Source organism: Culicoides brevitarsis, chromosome 3 (genome assembly GCF_036172545.1).
Source record: "Culicoides brevitarsis isolate CSIRO-B50_1 chromosome 3, AGI_CSIRO_Cbre_v1, whole genome shotgun sequence".
In the NCBI taxonomy this organism is placed as follows: domain Eukaryota; kingdom Metazoa; phylum Arthropoda; class Insecta; order Diptera; family Ceratopogonidae; genus Culicoides; species Culicoides brevitarsis.
This window is the reverse complement of record NC_087087.1, coordinates 25,783,130-25,802,381: the sequence shown is the minus strand read 5'-3', so window position 1 is coordinate 25,802,381 and position 19,252 is coordinate 25,783,130. Positions and strand designations below refer to the sequence as shown.

Sequence of the window (19,252 nt, the reverse complement as noted above, 5' to 3'; positions counted from 1 at the left end):
GATATTTTTTTTCAGGGTTTTTTTCATGATTTCAAATTTTAAATAATTTCTGCATTATTAATGCAGATCGTGCATTAAAAAATTTATTTTAAAAAATTACTAAAAATTAAAATTCTAAAAAAAATTAACTTAAAATGGGCTCTGAAATTATTTTTTTCGAAATATTAACATGATCAGCAATTTATTAATTATTTTTTTAAAAATAATTTTAAATAATTTTCTTTAAAATATTTTCAAATTCTTGTCACAAAGGGACTTATTTTAACTAAAAAAATAATAATTTTTAAATATTTTGAGTTGATCTGCATTTTTTGAAATTTTTATTTGATCAGCTGATCCAAAGTTGATCTAGGCGTCATCCATTAATGAGTTTTGAATTATTTAAAAATAATTTTTGAAGTATTTCCGAGAGTATTTCAGACTTTTTAATCTTTTTTTTTAAATTTTCATTAATTTGAGTTTTTTTTTCAAATTTTTCACGAGCTTTCATTGAAATTTGATCTGATACTAAAAATTTACTTTTCATTGAGGGGGGGGTCATGTTAAAAAACACGTCGTAAATTACGGGGGGTTGTTGGATTTCGACGGTTTACGATTATAGGGGGGGGGGGGGGGGGGGTCAAAAAATGCCCTTTTTTTTGCCGACGCCGGAACAAAGCTGTTGAATTTGTATTGAATTCGTCTCAAAAGAAGGCGCTACTCTCGACCGGAAGTGCACCGATTTTTTCATTTCCGGCACCGATTTTTTCCAAAAAAAGCGCCATCTACAATTTATCATTTTAATTCGTCTCATACTCTGTTACAGCGAAAAAGACACAAATAGTGGTTTTTATATGAAAAATGACAGTAGCGATATTCGGCGGAACACAAACCTCAGTATTTGTAGTGATTTTCTCGTACAAAAGCGAATTTTTTTGTTGGACGATAATTTTTCATCTCTCAACTACCGCAATATTATTATTTTTGGAAATAATTTTGGCAAAACGCATCCAGCGAGAGACACGGAAAACGGCGAGACGCTCGTACAGTCGGAAGAAAACGAAACATTTGCGAAAAAAACGGCTTGAAATTCCGTCGTGAAGCACACCCATTTATTTAGTCGTCGCTCAAATTTTTTTTTGTTAGTTTTTCACCTTTTTTTCTCGACGTTCAACGACGAGTCCGCGCAAAAATGCAGGCGATCAAGTGTGTGGTAGTTGGCGATGGGTAAGTAATGGGCTTTCGGGACTCGGAACCGCAGGAAAAAAAACAAAGAAAAAAAAAGTGTTGATATCGGTGCGTGTGTGTATCGTACAATGCAACGTACGCTAGAATTTCCTTGATTGACTCACAAACGACGACGACGACGACGAGAGATGATGATGTTGGCCTTATGAACGAACAATGCACCATATCTCATTATTGCCATGTAAATCGTTTCAATTACGACTGGTCGTTTAAATGCGATTTAAATAGCCCTTTCGTTCAATTGCCATCATGTATACGAGATTCCAATAAGAAGACACAGACGCGGGCGGCGCATACCGAAAATCTCGGTGTGTGGTTGATTTATGGATGCGAGTTTGTCCGTTCCGACAAAAGTTTATCGCGACGCGAATGCAACATATGTGAAAAAAAGATCTATTTTTGATGTGATGTGTGTCTGTTACAGCACACACCACACAAAATGACAAGAGCACGAAACTTATTATAAAATCTGACCTTGATTTGCGTAATAATTACACCGTACGACGAACGAAAATGCGAGAGAGCAACCACCCACAACTTTTTGACTTTTTGTTTTTTTTTTCTTTTTCGTGAATTTGTTTTTTTTTCTTTCGTAAACTTATCATTTGGAGATAATTAGAAGTTGACACGCTAACAAATTTTATCTTTTTACAGTGCCGTTGGTAAGACATGCTTGCTTATCAGTTACACTACAAATGCCTTCCCCGGAGAGTATATTCCCACAGTGTAAGTGTTAATTATTTTTATTTGTTTTAAAATATTTAAATATTTGCAAAAAATAATTAATTTAATTAAAAGTCATGAAATTCAAATTGTATAAAAATAAAAAAAAATAATTAAAATTAATAAAATAAATTTATTAAAAATTAAATTTAATTTAAATTTAAATTTTCGTGATAAATTTTTAATAAAAAAAATATTATTATTAAAATAAATAATTTATTTAATTTATTTTAAATTTTTATTTATATAATATTACAAAATTTTATTAAAAAAAATGATATTTAAAAATTTATTTATTTATTTGCAAAATTATGGATTAATTTAATTTAATTTTTTTTTTAATATGTGAATTTTAAATAAATGTTTTAATAAATTAAAATTGTTAACTTAGCTTATAAAATTAAATTAATTTAAATATTTTTAATAATAATAAAATTTTATTGATTACATTAAATTTAATAATATATTTTAATTATTTTTTTACTAACTTTAATTTATTTAAATCAGTTAGCATTAATAATAAATTTTTATTTATTTAAAATTTATTGTGGCAATTTAAATTAATTCAAAGCAATAATTAACTTTTCCTTGAATTTTAAAGAAAATTTCAAATAAATTTATTTTTTTAATTATTTATTTTAATTTTATTATTAATTATTTTATTTATTTTTATTTGTTTATTATTTTTTTATTAAATTTTAATGAACGAAACTTTTTAATTTGAATTTTTTCAAAAAGAATATTTAATTAAATTAAATATTTAAATAACTTAAATATTCAAATAAATTTAAAATATTCTTAAAAAATTAAATTAAAATTAAATTTAATTTTTCTTATTAAAATAATATTAATTTATTTAAAATTAAATATTTACTTTTCAAAAATTAATTATAATTTTTTTTTCTTATTTTTTCAGATTCGACAATTACTCTGCCAACGTGATGGTCGATGGCAAACCAATCAACTTAGGTTTATGGGATACAGCTGGGCAGGAAGATTACGATCGTCTCCGTCCATTGTCGTACCCACAAACGGATGTTTTTCTCATTTGTTTCTCTCTCGTCAATCCGGCTTCCTTTGAGAACGTCAGAGCCAAGGTAAAAAAATAATCACGTGACGTCAAATAAAAAAAAAATAACAATTAATTTAATATTTTCAGTGGTATCCTGAAGTCAGACATCATTGTCCCGCAACTCCAATTATTCTCGTTGGCACAAAATTAGATTTACGCGACGATAAATCAACCATTGAAAAATTGCGTGATAAAAAATTATCGCCAATTACATATCCTCAGGTATGATTTTTTTTTTGCTTTTTTTGTGTTATCATGTACAAAACCGGCGCGAATAGAGTGATAAAGGAAAATATGTATGAATTCGCGGTTGATTAGAGGAATATTGTTATTGCCTTGAATAAGTCATCGTCGCAATTATTATCAATTTGCTTTCCGCTGAGAAAATATTTTTACTGTATCGTGTTCAATAATGCGAGAAATCCTTGGAAAATATTTTTTTTTATGTAACGAAATTGAAGAAATATTAAAAATTTGAAGGTTTTTCTCTTTTTTTGAAGGATTTTAAGTTAAATTTTAATTCGCTGATTTTTTCTGAACAAAATTTTTAAAAAATAAAATTTTACTTTTCGATTTTTGACACATTTTAAGTAAAATTTTAAACTAAAAAATATTTTTTGTCATATTTGGAAGCTTAATTTTTATTATTTTTTTTTTTCTATAATTAAAATAGGTAGTATTCAATTATTTTTCATGGATTTTAATTCAAATTAATATTTTTTGTATGTTTTTATGTTGAAAATAATGTGTTAAAAATATTATCTTATAAGAATCGATGCTTATTTGCAAATTTGTAAAACATTTCCTTATTTTTGGGAACAAAATTTTATTTACTGAAATATTTAAAATTATAAAAAATTTAATTTTTCAAGTTAATTATATTAAAATTATTTTAATTTTAATTATATTAAGATAATGAAAATCATATTAATTATATTGATTAAAAAATTTAAAAAAATAAATTAAAATTATAAAAAAATAATTTTATTGAATTATAATTAAATAAAACATTAAAATATAAATTTTAATATTTTAAATTAAATTATTTTCAATATCTTATTAATTAAATATTTTTTAATTTAATTTTAAATTGTTTATTTGATGATTATTTTAATGAGATAATCAAAATTTATAAGAATGCAAAATTTTTTAAATTAAAAAATATTTTAAAAAATCAAAAATCGTCAGTGAATGTCAAATCCAAAAGGATATGGGCTCATCAAATCACCCACACTTGCTTTTAAATGTCTCAAATTTTCGTTCAAAGTCAATTTTATCAATTTTACAAACAAAAGTTCACTTTAACAATTAACAACACAGGCTCTGGCAATGTGCAAGGAAATCAACGGCATCAAATACTTAGAATGTTCTGCCTTGACCTCAAAAGGTCTCAAAGCGGTCTTTGATGAAGCAATTCGTGCTGTTTTGTTGCCACAAAATTTAAAGCCTCGCAAAACTCGCAAATGTGAAATATTATAACTCGTGCCCAGAAAATCAAACATTCAATCAATTAACAATAGGTTGTATAAAAAAAATTAACATACAGCTTAAAAAATTGTCTTTTCGTCGCATTTTTGTTAAAATTTTCACGTAAAAACAACTTTTTAATATTTTTTTTATATTTTTCTTTCACAGGGTTTAGCAATGAATAAGGAAATTGGTGGCGTAAAATATCTTGAATGTTCTGCACTCACACAAAAAGGCTTGAAAACAGTCTTTGACGAAGCGATACGAGCAGTACTCTGTCCCGTTGCACCACCCAAGCCCAAACGAAAATGTGTCATTTTATAAATTTTGCCTTCAAAACTGAACTAATAATAATAATAATTAATATTATTAAATAATATGTGTAATAACAAGAAAAAAAAAATTAAAAATCAACGACCATCATTTAAAGATTTACAAAAAAAAAAACTAAAATTAATATTAAAAAGTATGAAAAATGTGCATTGAAGTAAAAAATGTGTATCAATATATGTATAAATGTATATTATATACAAACCAAAAAACATCTAAAAGAAATTACACGAACAAAAACTTGCGAAAAATTATTTGCCAAAATTAAAACTTTATATTTTTGCTTTATAAACATATATATTTAACGTCTCATGTCCTTAATTCAACAAAAAAAGTAAAAAACTAATCAAACAGTGTATTAATAATAATTATTATGATTGAAATGTTATACAAATAAAAAAAAATAATGATGATGTAGTTACAAATTTATTTTTGATTAATTTTAATAAAAACATTCTTCTTTAAAATTAAATTTAAAAAGTAATTGTTTAAAAACCAACCAGCCAAGCATTAATTTTTTGTTGCCTTTTTATTAACATTTAAATCTTTAATCTAATATTAGCGCTTTTTAACTACAATTATTATAAATTTAATAATAATATCTAAAAAAAAAGTTGTTATCATCATATTTTATTTTAAATAAAAAAATATATTTCTTCTTTCTGAAAAAAATTATTTTATTTTTATTTTTTAACGCAACACAGGAAATGATAGACAGAAAAAAAAATATCAAAATAAATTTTTATACTGTAACAAAAAAAAACCAACCAACAAAACTACATTATGCAGTAAAATATAATTAATAATAATAAAAAAAAATAGTATTTGTACATCTGAACGTCCGATTTGGTCCCTCGATAAATGTTGAAGCTGAAAGTGTTTAAGTGGAGACCTTTGATAAGAAATAAATGATAAATCTATGGCACAATTTAAAAAAATATATACAACTATATTAATTATATACAAACATATATAAAAGAAAAATTAATTTTTTATTAATAAAAATCTTGCTTTATTAAAAAAAATAAATTTTGTGTTAAAAAATACGAAGACTAATAAATAAATAAAAACGTAATTAATTAATATTATTTTTCAATTTTTATTAACTTTTAACTAAAAATCTATATATTTTTATAAAATTTCTGAATTAACAATTTATTTACTCATAAAATTATTTTCTTTTTTAAAAAAATAACAAAATTAATAAAAAAAATTGTAAATATAAAAAATTCAGTATCGATCACTATGATATACAAACTCTTTTATATTCACTAGTTATAAAAAGTAAACAATGTTTAATCTATATCTATCATATTTCTTATAATTCTTATCATTTATACTTACCGCTGTGTAATAATAATTCAAAAAAAGTACCAAAATTAGTTTGATCAAAATTTAAAAAATAAAACAAGAGATAAGGTACGATGCTTATTAATTAATATAATAATAAAATTAATAATTAATAAAAAAAATTATTTAGTAAAAAATAATTAATTTAATACTAAAATTAATTCATATTAATATTAACGATAAATAAAAATGCTGTTAGTTGGGATATAAAAATTAAAAAATGTGTTTTTATCATATACATATTTTTTTTTATTTAATTTAATTTTTTAATTAATTAAAAAAAAATAATTAATTATTAAAAAAACTGAAAGTGAATACCAATAAATTTTTAATAATTTTAAACTAAAAAAAAATTAAAAAACTCTTTTTAATTTTTAATTTGTATTAAAATTAGTTTTCTTTTATGCAGCATATATGTTATTTTTTCAAGCTCTTTTTTCTAAACTTTTTTTAAAAATTTATTTAATGTTTTTAAAAATTTAACCCAAAACATTACACTTTTATTTTATTTTTAATTTAAAAAAGTTCATATTTTTTTTTTTAAAAAAAAAAAAAAATAATAATAATTTAATTAAATAATGAATGTGAATTGTTTTTCTTATAAGAAAATTAACATTTTATAAAAAGATTATTATTTTTTAAAATAAATTCAGTTTATTTAAATTTAAAAATAACAAAAATCCTAAATTTATTTTTAAATTTTTTATTTAAGATTATCAAAAAATAAATTCAGGTTTTTAAATCTTAAATTAATAAAAATCCTAAATTTATTTTTAAATTTAAATTTAAAAAAAAATAAATTTAATAAACAAAAACGTTAAATAAATATCAATTGACAATTTCATGACCAAAAATGCAAATTTAAGAGAAAATTATGAACTTTTCCATCAAAAAGTTAGATTTTTTAAATTTTAATATGATGAAAAGCCTACCAAAATTCATCGATGTGACAAAATCTTATAGAGGTAAAGTAACTAAAACTATTTTTTAATAATATTTTTTTTATTTATTCATATATTTAGTCTTATTGTCTATTTTTTTTTAAATTTTATAAATGTAAATGATTGTTTCTTGAGTAACTGAAATATTATTATCAAAAATAATACAATTGTATATAAATGGAAACAAGTTATAGGTAAATTGTATAGAGTTGTGCATTATTTAGACTTAAAATTATCACAAAAATTATTATTTTGTGTTGTCTCTTCCTTTTTTTCACAATCACTTTTTCTTTATTCTTTAAAAATATCAACAAAACTTAAACATCTATGCATGCATTGAATGTTTTCTTGACGGCGTCTAATTAAAAAAAATAATAAAATAAATAAAAAATCATAAAAAATAATAACAAAAAATTAAATTAAAATAATACCTCTAGCATATGGGATATAAGAAAGTGAATACCAAGTCATTGCTAATCCTTGAATTATGATAAAAAGCAACGCCAAAAGTGCTTTTTTGAGCTAAAAAAATATTTTTTTTTTAATTTTTTGTAAATTTAAACAATTTAACGAATTACTAACCACTAAAGCAGCTACCAAGGTAAGCACCAATGATGCCAACATGATACATGTTGCGATCCAGCGTGTCGATGAAAACATCTTTTTGATTTGTTTCACGGGTCCCATGAGGAAACACGTACTGAGAAGCGACAAAATATTGCCGATGGTGTAAAAGGCCGCAAAAACTGTCAATCCGCGATTGAGAAATAATGCAAATGATGCCAGAAGTGTAAAGAGAATGCCAACAACGAAGCAAATAGCAAAACCTTTGATACGAGTTTCCCAACTCAGGGTACTGGCTTCGTTTAACTACAAGAAATTTTAAAGGAAAATTAATTTTTGCAAAATAAATGATGAGAAAAGCACTTACGGTTCCCATAATTCCCGTTTCTTCTTCATTTTCTCGTCCACTGAGCACTTGCTTGAGTTTGTCCATACTGCTTGTTGATGTGTGTGAGTTACGGGATGATGATCTAAGACCGAATAGAAAATAGAGAGGCGTAAATTTAGAAATTCAATATTAAAAAATTTGAATTTTCGAAGTTAAGAGGAGTTTTTAAAAGAAATTTTGTTGATTTTTTAATAAATTAGCGGTAATGAAGTCAAACATCCACTTGTTGAATATCTTTAAACACTCAAAAAAGGCTGATTTTTTTGTGAAATTTTATCAAATTATGAATCACAAAGCACTTGCTTACCCAAAAATAACAACAAAAATGCAAAAAATGCTACAAAAATACGGGAAAATGATAAAAATTGATGAATTTTTTGTGCTTTTGTTCCTCTTTTGTTTACGTTTGAGTTGAGTCGGCTGAAATTGAGGCAGAATGACAGTTCTGTACTGTGAAAATTTAGCGTTTCGCAAGATGAAAAATATGTAAGACGTATGCGAGATATCGTAAAATTTTAAAAAATTAAAAAAATCAAAGAATTTATTTGTTTTTTTCCATTATTATTCAAAGCTTTTCCTATGTTAAGTTAAAAAACTTTTCAGAAATTTTTTTGAAATTTTAAAATTAAATTTAACTTTCTTAATTAATTTTTTTAACTTTTAAAAAACTGTCTTTTTTATCTTAGTTTTGAGATTTTCTTTCATATTCAATTTTTAGTCAATATCAATTCCCAAGTATTTGATGGTCTTTACACGTTCTATTGCTTTATTGTTCACATCAATTCTGTTGTATCGTTATATTTAACTCCAAAAACAATTCTTCCAAAATTTTGTTCTACTGACATTCAATTTTAACTTTAACATATCCAGGGGATTCTTCACATTCATAAAATCAGTTTTGAGGTCATTGATTGCATTGTCGTAGGAATCACCATCTGTCCATAGAAGCGTATCGTCCGCAAAAAAAATTATCTTGCATTTAGTCACATATTTCACGATTTCGTTAACATATAAGCTAAATAGTGAACAAGATAAGTTTTCTTTTCTATTCGTACCTAATTGCGTACTTATTTGAATAGCTTTCTGTCGACAAATATTTTTCTTTCAATTCGCACATAACGCGTTATAACGTTAGTAGGTATTTTCTGCTCTCAAGCTGTCGTTGGTTCTTCTTAAGGGTTGATCTGCTTCTTATTTGCCTTAATAAGTTTCCTTGCTTCTGATAGTGAGCAAAATTTTCGTTGATACATAAAATGAAGTACTTTAATGGAATTAATTGTTTTTTGCCTATTTTTTTAGTTCGATCATGTTGCGTGTAAGAACAGTGAAGTAAAAATTTATCAAAGTTCTTAAAAACTTTTTACTGTATTTATGATTAGCCTGAAATAAATTAAATTTAAATTAAAATTTAATAAAAAAATAAATGCATCTCTTTTTAAAACTTACAAATTTTTCTCGCATGGGTCTCGAATATATTTTTTTATGCTGCGAAACACAAAAATTTTACAACATCTCATTTTCATTCGTCTCAGCACGAAGTACAGTCTTCTTTGTATTCGTCGAAAATTCCACTCGAGTTTATTTGCTACAAGGCAAAATTCGCTGTTGGACACTTTTATTAATTTATTTGATTTTAACTCGTTTTTAATTGATTTCTTTCTGCAAAAACACGTTCGCGCACCAAAATTCGTCACGCAAAAAATCACATCAAAAGTGCAATTGACAAAAAGTCGCGTTTATGAAAAAAATCAAAGTGTTGTTGTTGTTGTAGTTAAGAAATATCTCTCATCTCCCCATATAGCAACGCATACCGTGTACGAGTGTAAAAATTGCCTAATTCGGAGTAAATTCTTTCATCTTCTTCTTCTGCTTTTTGGACGAGAGAAACGACGACGACAAGTCGCAAAGTGCCGTGAAAAATGCCCGTGTTCCACACAAAAACCATCGAGTCCATTCTCGAGCCCGTGGCTCAGCAGGTAATACATTTGACGATTAATTAATCCATACAGCACCCGTAGCGTGTTAGAACGTACGTGAAATGACCATAAAAAGACAAATTACGGAAAAAAACAAAGATGTGTGTCCCTAAAATAGACACAGGTGCGAAAATGTCATAAAAAAATTCAAATGAACTGAAAATTCAATGCGGAAGTGAAAACGCGACGAGAGATGAACATCGCGAGTAATTAAGCGGGACATCGACTTGATTCACATCAATTGGATTTTTATCGTTTTTTAACATTTTAATTAATTATTCCATCATTCGCGAGGCAGTTTCGCCCATTCGACGACACAAAAACAGATTTTCTTCAAAAAAAAAAAAAAAAAAAAATTCTCGCAGAGCGCGCGCTGCTGCTCTTATGAGTCATGTGTCGTTAACGCGAAGTGAAGTGATGTGGTCATATTATTATTTATGTTTGAAGCTCACACACAAAAAAAAAACGCAAAGTTATATTTAAACAACGAGACTACTACTAGAAATTCGCTATGCCAAGCACTTTCGCGCACAGATGTTGTTGATGTTCGTTGAAGAAGTCGTTAAAAAAGTGCACAAGAAGACCCGAAAATGTTTTTTGTTTTGCTTCAATGACTTTGTAGACAAAATATAAATAAATAAACGAACGACAGGTCGAACGGTGTCTTATGGGAATTTAATCTTATCAGAAAAGAAGAGTCATTAAGGATAGTCTCTACTAATTTATTGATGAATGCCGATGAGGAAGTGACTCAATATGTAATTTCTTGCGTTAAGTAGTTCAGGCACGGTCGAATTTCCTTTTCAAGTAATGTAGTAAAAAAACAATATCAAGCTAATGTTCAATCGCCGATTTTCATAAAATCACCTTTTCAATTTTTTTGTGTCGTAACAGGGATGTTCAATTCAAAGGAATCTTCAAAAAATTAAATAAAAAAAATCGATTTCGAAAATTTTCGATATTTCGAAAATATGTTCCTTCAATATTTGAACAAGAAAGTTACAAAAAAATTCTAAATTTAACGAAAATTATGTCAAAAGTTTTAACAAAAGTTTTAGATTTTACTAAAAACTGTTCTAAAAATTTCGAAAACTTTCGAAAATTTTCTAAAGTTTCGAAAATTGCTCTTTGAAAATGCATTAAATTTTTATAAATTGCTTTTAGATGTTTTAAAAATTTCGAAATATATTTCATGAAATTTTGAAACACTCTTTCGAATTTCGAAAAATTTCTTAAGAATTCTTAGAACTTTTTAAAATTTTCGAAATTTGTTTAAAAATGTTATCCAATATTCGATAAGGTTTTACAAATTTTCGAAAAATTGTTCTTTTAATTAATCTGATTTTCGAAAATTGTTTGAATTTCAAAAATGCTTAGTAAAAAAGATCGAAAATTACTCGTACCTAATATTTTTGAAAATATTTAAAGAAAATTTTAAATTATTCAATTTTTTAAAAATATTTTTCGAAGTTCGAAATACATATGTAATTCGTTCGAAAACTGAACCTGAAATTTGACAAATTCAAATGATGCTCGAAAAAAATTTCTAATTTTCGAAACTTTTTTCTTAAAGTTTAAAGATTATGTTCATTGAAAATTTTCAATTTTTTTTTGTAAACATTTTCTTGAAGTTTAAAAAATTTACTTAAAATTTCGAAAATCGATCGTTAAAGTTTTCAAATTTTCGAAAGATGTTCGAAAAAATTTTAAAAATTTTCGAAATTCAATTTTTTTTTTCGAAAAATTTATAATTTTTAAAGCAATTTAAAAAAAATCTCATTTAGTTGAAAAAACCTGCAACTTGTACAACATTTTGACTGCATAACTTAATCTATATGGCGCTAGTTGCGGGGGTGTCGTTTATTTTTTTCACATCACACAAAAATCGTTTCTCTTCATTCTTTTTTTTTTTTCGCTTACCACCTTACAATATTGTGTATTGAGATCACACATTCGAAACAGTTCAATGCCAAAAATACGGTCTGTCACGTCGTCATGAACAAACGAGATCAGAACAATTTTTACATCATTGCTGTGTTGATGAAATGATGAAGAGGTGTAAAAATGAGATAAAAATAAAAATTAATGTTTACTTTTTTGTTTGTTTTGTGTTGTTGATTTTTTCCCCGAGCTGTGATGTAATAAAAAATTATTTAATGAGATTTTTCTCGTCTTTTTTTGTAGGTTTCCCGTTTGGTCATCTTACACGAAGAAGCCGAGGATGGAAATGCCATGCCGGATTTGTCGCGTCCCGTGCAAGCCGTCAGCTTGGCAGTGACGAATCTCGTGAAAGTTGGTCGCGAAACGATCAACAGCTCCGATGACCCAATCCTGAAAGCTGACATGCCTTCGTCTTTGGCTCGCGTTGAAAATGCCTCTCAGTTGTTGGAAGATGCAGCGGCGCTTTTGAAGTCGGATCCTTATTCGTCGTCGGCGCGTAAAAAGTTGATCGAAGGTTCTCGCGGCATTTTGCAGGGAACGTCTTCGTTGCTTTTGTGCTTCGACGAGTCCGAGGTGCGAAAAATTATTCGCGAATGCAAACGCGTTTTGGACTACTTGGCAGTTGCCGAAGTCATTGACACCATGGAAGATTTGGTGCAATTTTTGAAGGATTTGAGTCCGTGCCTCAGTAAAGTGTCGCGCGAAGTGGGAACTCGCGAAAAAGAACTCACGCATCAGGTCCACAGCGAAATTTTGGTACGTTGTTTGGAGCAAATTAAAATTTTGGCGCCAATTTTGATCTGCGGCATGAAAGTTTACATCCATATTGTGGAAAATGGCGGCGTTGGAGCCGGCGAAGCTGCCGAAAATCGCAATTATTTGGCGTCGCGCATGAGTGACGAGATCCAGGAGATTATTCGGGTGCTGCAATTGACCACGTACGACGAAGATACGAGCGAATTGGATAATGTCACGGTCTTGCGTAAATTATGCAATGCGATTAAAAATAAATTAGATGCGGCTTTGGACTGGCTTAACAACCCATATGCGCTTCGAGGAGGCGTTGGCGAGAAAGCATTACGACAAATTTTGGAAAATGCTTACAAAGTCGCCGATCGCAGCTTACCTCATGACGCCAACGTCATCCGACGTCTGGCAGATGACATTACAGCTCAAACCAACGCCCTCTGTGAGTTGCGTCAAGAAGGCAAAGGCACGTCGCCTCAAGCTGAAAGTCTTGCCCGTAGTATCCGCGAAAAGCTCAATAACTTGGGAACAGCGATCCAGAATGCCGTGATGGGCGTCGAAAAAACCGGTTTACAACAAGCGGCTCACACGGTTCAAGGTCGCTTGGACCAAGCTGTCAAATGGATCCAAAATCCCGAAATTGACGATAAGGGAACCGGTCGACGTGCCATCGGCTTGATTGTTGATGAGGGTCGACGCGTTGCCGAAGGTCTTACGGGACACGAAAAACAAGAACTTTTAGCGTTGTGCGACGAAGTTGACCAGCTGGCGAACCAATATGCGAAATTATGCGCCGCTGGATTAGCTTTGACGCCCGAAGGACAAGAAGTCGCGCGTAAATTGAACGAAAAGTTGCACGAGTTGAAGCAAAAGATCGGAAATGCTGTCACGAGTCGCGTTGTCGAAGACTTTATCGATGTTTCGACTCCCTTGAAGCAATTTATGGAAGCTGTCAATGTTCCCGAAGGCACTCCAGGACGCGAATCCAACTTTAATCAGAAATCAGCAAACTTGCAAGCGTTTAGCGATCGTGCTTCGAAGACTTCCCGCATGGTAGCTGCGAGCGGTTTGGGCGGCAATAAGCGACTCGCCGAAGTTTTGCTCGCTTCCGCCAACCAAATTGACAGTTTGACGCCGCAACTCATCTCCGCAGGTCGCATTCGCATGAATTACCCCGAAAGTAAGGCAGCTGAGGAGCATTTGAACAATTTGCGGGACCAATATGCCGACACGATTCTTCGGATGCGCACGTTATGCGATCAAGCGACAGATCCCGCTGATTTTATCAAGGCCAGCGAAGAGGCGATGCAGAAACACACCTTTTTGTGTGAAGATGCGATCCGTAAGGGCGAACCGCAAAAAATGGTGGACAACACTTCGAGCATTGCACGTCTTGCAAATCGCGTTTTGCTTGTTGCGAAACAAGAAGCGGATAATTCCGAAGATCCCGAATACATCAGGAATGTCAATGGAGCTGCCAATGGGTTGCAAAATGCCGTGCCGCCAATGGTACAAGACGCAAAAGTTGTCGCGACGAATATTCATGATCCGACAGCGGCACACAATTGGCGCGATACCAATAAGAGGTTGTTGGATAGTGTGCGTCAAGTGAGAAATGCAGTTGCGCCGCCACCAGCTGTGCCATCGCCGCCAGATCTTTCGAGTCTTCGTATTGGACAATCGAATGCACAGGCACCGCCTCGTCCTCCATTGCCGCATCCGTCGTTGTTGCAGGCGCCAACGCGTCCTCCGCCAGCGGAAACTGACGACGAAGGCGAACATTACTTCAGACAAGCGCCAAGTGCAAATCAACCTATTTTGGTGAGTTTTTTAATATTTTTTTTTTTAATTCAATTAAAAAAAGTATTTTTTTATATATTTAAATAGATTTAAAAAATTACATACAAATAATTTTAAATTTATTCCTGAAAAGTCTTAAAAAATTATTATTTTTTTAATTAAAATTTTATTTCATCTAAAATTAATTAGTTTAATTTACATAATTAAGTAAAAAAATATCAGAATTATTTTTTTGTATTGAAATTTTTAAAATTTGCACAAAAAAATATTTTTATTATTTTCAAAATTTTCGTTGAAATTAAAAATTTTTATTAAAAATTCTTATAAATTTCAAACAAAAAAAATATTAAAAGAAAAATAATAATAATATTTTTTTATTCCATTGAAAATTAAAAAATACCGTTATCTTGAATTTTTTTCTAAAAAAAATTTTTTTAAATTGATTTTTTAATTTTAATTTAATTTTTCTGTATTTAAAAATTTATTTTTTGTTAATTTTTTATTCAAATTTTCAGATTTTTTTAAAAATTTAAAAAAAAATTTTTTTTCTTAATTTTTTCTTAATTTTGCCAATCGTAAAAAATTATTTTTTTTTTTAATATAAAACTAATTAATTAATTAATTAATATTAAATTTACTGACTCCTTTTATTTTTCTTTCGCAATGAATTATTTTAAATATTTGCAATTTTTATTTATTTTCGACATTTTTGACAAAAAGTTTAATTTTTTATTAAATATTATTCGAAATTTCTAAAAAAAAAGTTTTAAAATGTTCTTCAAACGTTTTTAAAAAAATTCTTTACAATTTAATTTGATTTGTATTAAAAAAATTTAAAATCTCTTAAAAATTTTTATTTTAAAATTAAATATTTGATTATGCATTAAAAATATAAAAATATTTTATTTAAATTCTAATTTATTTTTTTTTATTAATTAAAAATTCAATTTAAAATTAAAATTTATTTAAAATTAAAATAATTTAGTTCAAAAGATTTTTTTTTTATAAAATTTCTAAAAATAAAATTATGAATTTTTAATTTTCAAAAGGAACAAAGGACTAAAAATTTTTAACTCAATTTTTATCTCACAGGTTGCCGCTCACGGTCTCCATCAAGAAGTACGTCAATGGTCGTCGAAAGACAACGAAATTATCGCTGCCGCCAAACGCATGGCAATCCTCATGGCACGTCTCTCGGAATTGGTTGCGCAAGACACCAAGGGTAGCAAACGCGAGCTCATTGCAACTGCCAAACTCATCGCAGAGGCTTCGGAAGACGTTACACGTGCCGCCAAGGAATTGGCTCGTCAATGCACGGACAAACGCATCCGCACAGATTTGTTGCAAGTTTGCGAGAGAATCCCAACAATCGGAACGCAACTCAACATCTTGTCAACGGTCAAAGCCACGATGTTGGGAGCTCAAGGTAATTTTTCCAAAAAATTTTTTATAACAATTTTTTCCGTTTTAATCAATTTTTCAGTTCACAGCATGAAATTTTTCCTTTTTTTTCACTAACCTTTTTTTTTTGGCATGAAAATTAATTAAAAATTCATTCAATATTTTATTTCATGACTAACCTCCTATGACTATCGACCATAATTGTGTGTTTTTGTGTAAAAAATAAAAAATAATTTTGCTGAAATTACTTCAAGCAGAATGGAGAGGAGAACCTTGTAAGTCTCACTCTAACTTTTTTTTCCAATTTTACTAACATTTTTTGTCCAAAAACAAGAAAAAACCGAATTTTAATGATTTTTTTCGCAATTTAGGGTCCGAGGAAGATCGTGAAGCCACCGAAATGCTCGTCGGCAACGCACAAAATTTGATGCAGAGTGTCAAGGAAACAGTTCGCGCCGCCGAAGGAGCTTCCATCAAGATTCGCTCCGATCAGTGCAGATTACGCTGGGTACGTCGTGATCCCTGGTACCAATAAAAAGTGTTTTGTGTCGTCCAAAAAACACAAGAAATGAAAGAAACGTTACGAAAATCGTTCATGTAACTAACATTTTTTACAATTTTTAATTTTTTTTTTAATTCAACTTAACATGACAAAATGTTTTGAGAAAACATTTGACGAAAAAAATAATTTTGCATGAAAATTAATAATATTGCATGGAAAAATTATTAATAAAATAATTAATTAAAAATTTTTATATGAAAAAAAATTAATTGTTAAACATTAGAAACGCAATTTTATTTAAAAACTAATGAATTAATAATAATCAAAATTTAAATAATATTTTTTTTTTGTTAAAAATTTGTTTTTATAGAAATTAAAAAATAATTAAAAAAAAATATTTAAAAAAAATTCGAACTTAATATTGCCAAAAGAAAATCAGTCGATGTTATAATTAAAAAAAAATCCTACTCTTTAAAAAAATATTCTTAAAAAAAAACTTTATACCAAAAAAAAATTACTCGTGCTTCCTATTATCCTTATTATTATTACCTATTACAAATATTGAATATATTCGTTACCTATTGCTTCCTATTTTATTTTTTTCTTAAAAAAAATTAAATTTAAAATATAAAAAAATATATATAAATAGTGCCTTTATTATTTTTCTAAACGCTTTTAATTTAAAAAAAAATATATAATTAATAGTGATAAAATTTTTGGAAAAAAATAACGTTGTGAACTTGTTGCATTAGAAATAAAAAAAAATACAAAACTCCTAAATATTTCAAACTCTTATGAACAAAAAATAAAGTATTTGCCTATAAAAACTCGTAGAAATATAAAAAAAAACATCAAGTGCCTATTATTACCTTAAAATATAAAAAAGTAGCCAAAACCTTTAAATTTTCTATAAAATAAAATTAATAAACATCACACACTGTAACAAAATAGTATTCAATTTCAATTTAAATATATTAAAAACAAATAACAGAACATTACATTTTAACGCACATTTAATAGATGATAGAGCTTTTATTTTATTATTCATACATTTTTTACAACATATATACAAACATTATTTTTTTTTTAATTAAAATATATTTATTTTTTAACTTTTTTTTTAAAAAAATATTATTATTGATAATAATAATAATCGTCAAAATATATATTTTACCAGAAATGACAGTTAATATTTTATGGCAGCTATTGGTTAAAATTAAATAATAATAATCAATAGAAAAAAAATATATATTTAAAAAAAGCAATCATTATATAATCATAGTCTTACCAATTTTCAAACATGATAATCTAATTTTCTGCCAAAAGTTAAAAATTTCTATATAATGTGCTAAATTTTCGTAAAACGAAGGAGATAAACTTTAACTTACACAAAAAAAAATACAATGAATATTTACTTAAAACTAAATAATAATTAATACGTTTATAACAATCATTATATATCTCGGAATTTTCTATTATTTTGTGTTCTCTAACCACATTTTTTGAATAAAAAAATAATAAAAATCAAAAACTTAATACTTTACCTCATCCTTTTCTAATAAAAATATATATAATACATACAAAAATAATGATTAAGAATACAAAATAATAATAAAATATTACAAAAAAGTAAGATAATGATTAATTGTTTTATGTTCAAATTAATAATATTAATAAAAAAATGATGAGTATGGACTTTTGAAGTAAAAAAAAAATTATACGAGAAAAATATATATAACTGTTAAAGTCGAAAATGTTGTTTTTTTGAATTATTTCCTTCCTCGAACTTCCAATTTTTGAGTGTTCCTTGTCTTTTGTCTTTTATCCCAATCGTTTTTCCTGTTTTTCATATTTTTTTGAGTAAGTATTTATTAAAATTTAAATTAAAATAATAATTTAACATAAAATAATTATATATAATATTTAGGATCCACGATACGATCATGCTATGGTATACACCGATGTCTACAACTATGATGTTAATAATAATGAAACACATGAATGGAGAACTGTTGAATATATATAATAGTAAAAAAAAATATTATTTTTAAAAATTACTAACAAACTTACCTCAAATATTAAGAAATTATTATAAATTTATTTATTTATTTATATAGAATAGTATACTAATGTTATATAACTTACAATTGTTAAATATATATTTATTATTATTTATTGTTAAAAATAAAGAAAAAAAAAAAATAAATAAAAGATTTTTTTTACGTTTATCACAATTTCATATCTAGATTTATTTTATTCATTATTTTTTTTATATATATAATATTTATAATATGTATGTTAATAATTTTTTCCATATACTACTAGTTTATAATATATATTTTTTTTAATATAATGTATTCATTCACTGTTTACATGTAGTTTTATTAGTTTCATATAGTTTATTATTTATTTACAATCCGTTTAAAAATTGTTAAATAATTTTTTTTTGTTAAAAGCGATCCATAAAACTTGCTTTAATATTACTCATAATGTTTCTCTATAGAGGTAAGTAAAATTTTGTTATTCTTAAAATTGTATAAAACTTAAGAGTTATGTTATTATTTAATATTTTTTTATATATTAATGATTAGTACCAATTTTTTTCTCATATTATTTTTTATTATTAATATTTGTTATTTTTATTTAGTATTTTTTTTTATTATTTTCTTTGGTTACATATTCGCAGGGTATCAAAAATTTTAAAAATGAATATTCTAAACTGCGTTAATAATAATTTTAATTATTATATATTTTTTTTATATATTTATTAATTATTTATATACAATATGCAGGATATTTAAACATTATTTAAACAAAATTATT

The 19,252-nt window shown here is 26.8% G+C and overlaps 3 protein-coding genes across 6 annotated transcripts; 2 read left to right on the top strand and 1 right to left on the bottom strand.

The window, feature by feature from the left end:
- Positions 1-891: 891 nt before the first annotated feature.
- LOC134835878 (ras-related protein Rac1) lies at positions 892-5,172 on the top strand. Its single transcript, XM_063850868.1, has 5 exons — positions 892-1,206; positions 1,882-1,953; positions 2,867-3,047; positions 3,110-3,244; positions 4,658-5,172. Exons 1-5 carry the CDS (start codon positions 1,172-1,174, stop codon positions 4,811-4,813), a joined length of 579 nt encoding a protein of 192 aa, XP_063706938.1. The 5' UTR covers positions 892-1,171; the 3' UTR covers positions 4,814-5,172.
- Positions 5,173-7,188: 2,016 nt separating this feature from the next.
- Positions 7,189-8,481, bottom strand: LOC134834834 (vesicle transport protein SFT2A). Of its 2 annotated transcripts, none has more exons than XM_063849623.1 (5): positions 8,370-8,481; positions 8,042-8,144; positions 7,693-7,980; positions 7,542-7,632; positions 7,189-7,468 (listed from the first exon to the last, which is right to left on the bottom strand). In XM_063849623.1, the coding sequence occupies exons 2-5, from the start codon at positions 8,105-8,107 to the stop codon at positions 7,428-7,430; spliced, it is 486 nt and encodes a 161-aa protein (XP_063705693.1). In that variant the 5' UTR covers positions 8,108-8,144; positions 8,370-8,481; the 3' UTR covers positions 7,189-7,427. The 2 variants fall into 2 exon arrangements, with proteins under 2 accessions (XP_063705693.1, XP_063705694.1); XM_063849624.1 differs by having other exon boundaries at positions 7,441-7,468; positions 7,542-7,622; positions 7,682-7,980.
- A 1,178-nt stretch (positions 8,482-9,659) lies between these two features.
- On the top strand, positions 9,660-18,499 carry LOC134835907 (vinculin). 3 transcript variants are annotated; one of them, XM_063850914.1, is made up of 6 exons: positions 9,660-10,038; positions 12,223-14,547; positions 15,619-15,952; positions 16,185-16,202; positions 16,299-16,435; positions 18,357-18,499. In XM_063850914.1, exons 1-6 carry the CDS (start codon positions 9,982-9,984, stop codon positions 18,453-18,455), a joined length of 2,970 nt encoding a protein of 989 aa, XP_063706984.1. In that variant the 5' UTR covers positions 9,660-9,981; the 3' UTR covers positions 18,456-18,499. The 3 variants fall into 3 exon arrangements, with proteins under 3 accessions (XP_063706984.1, XP_063706985.1, XP_063706986.1); XM_063850915.1 differs by lacking the exon at positions 16,185-16,202; XM_063850916.1 differs by lacking the exons at positions 16,185-16,202; positions 18,357-18,499 and having other exon boundaries at positions 16,299-16,713.
- Positions 18,500-19,252: the final 753 nt, after the last annotated feature.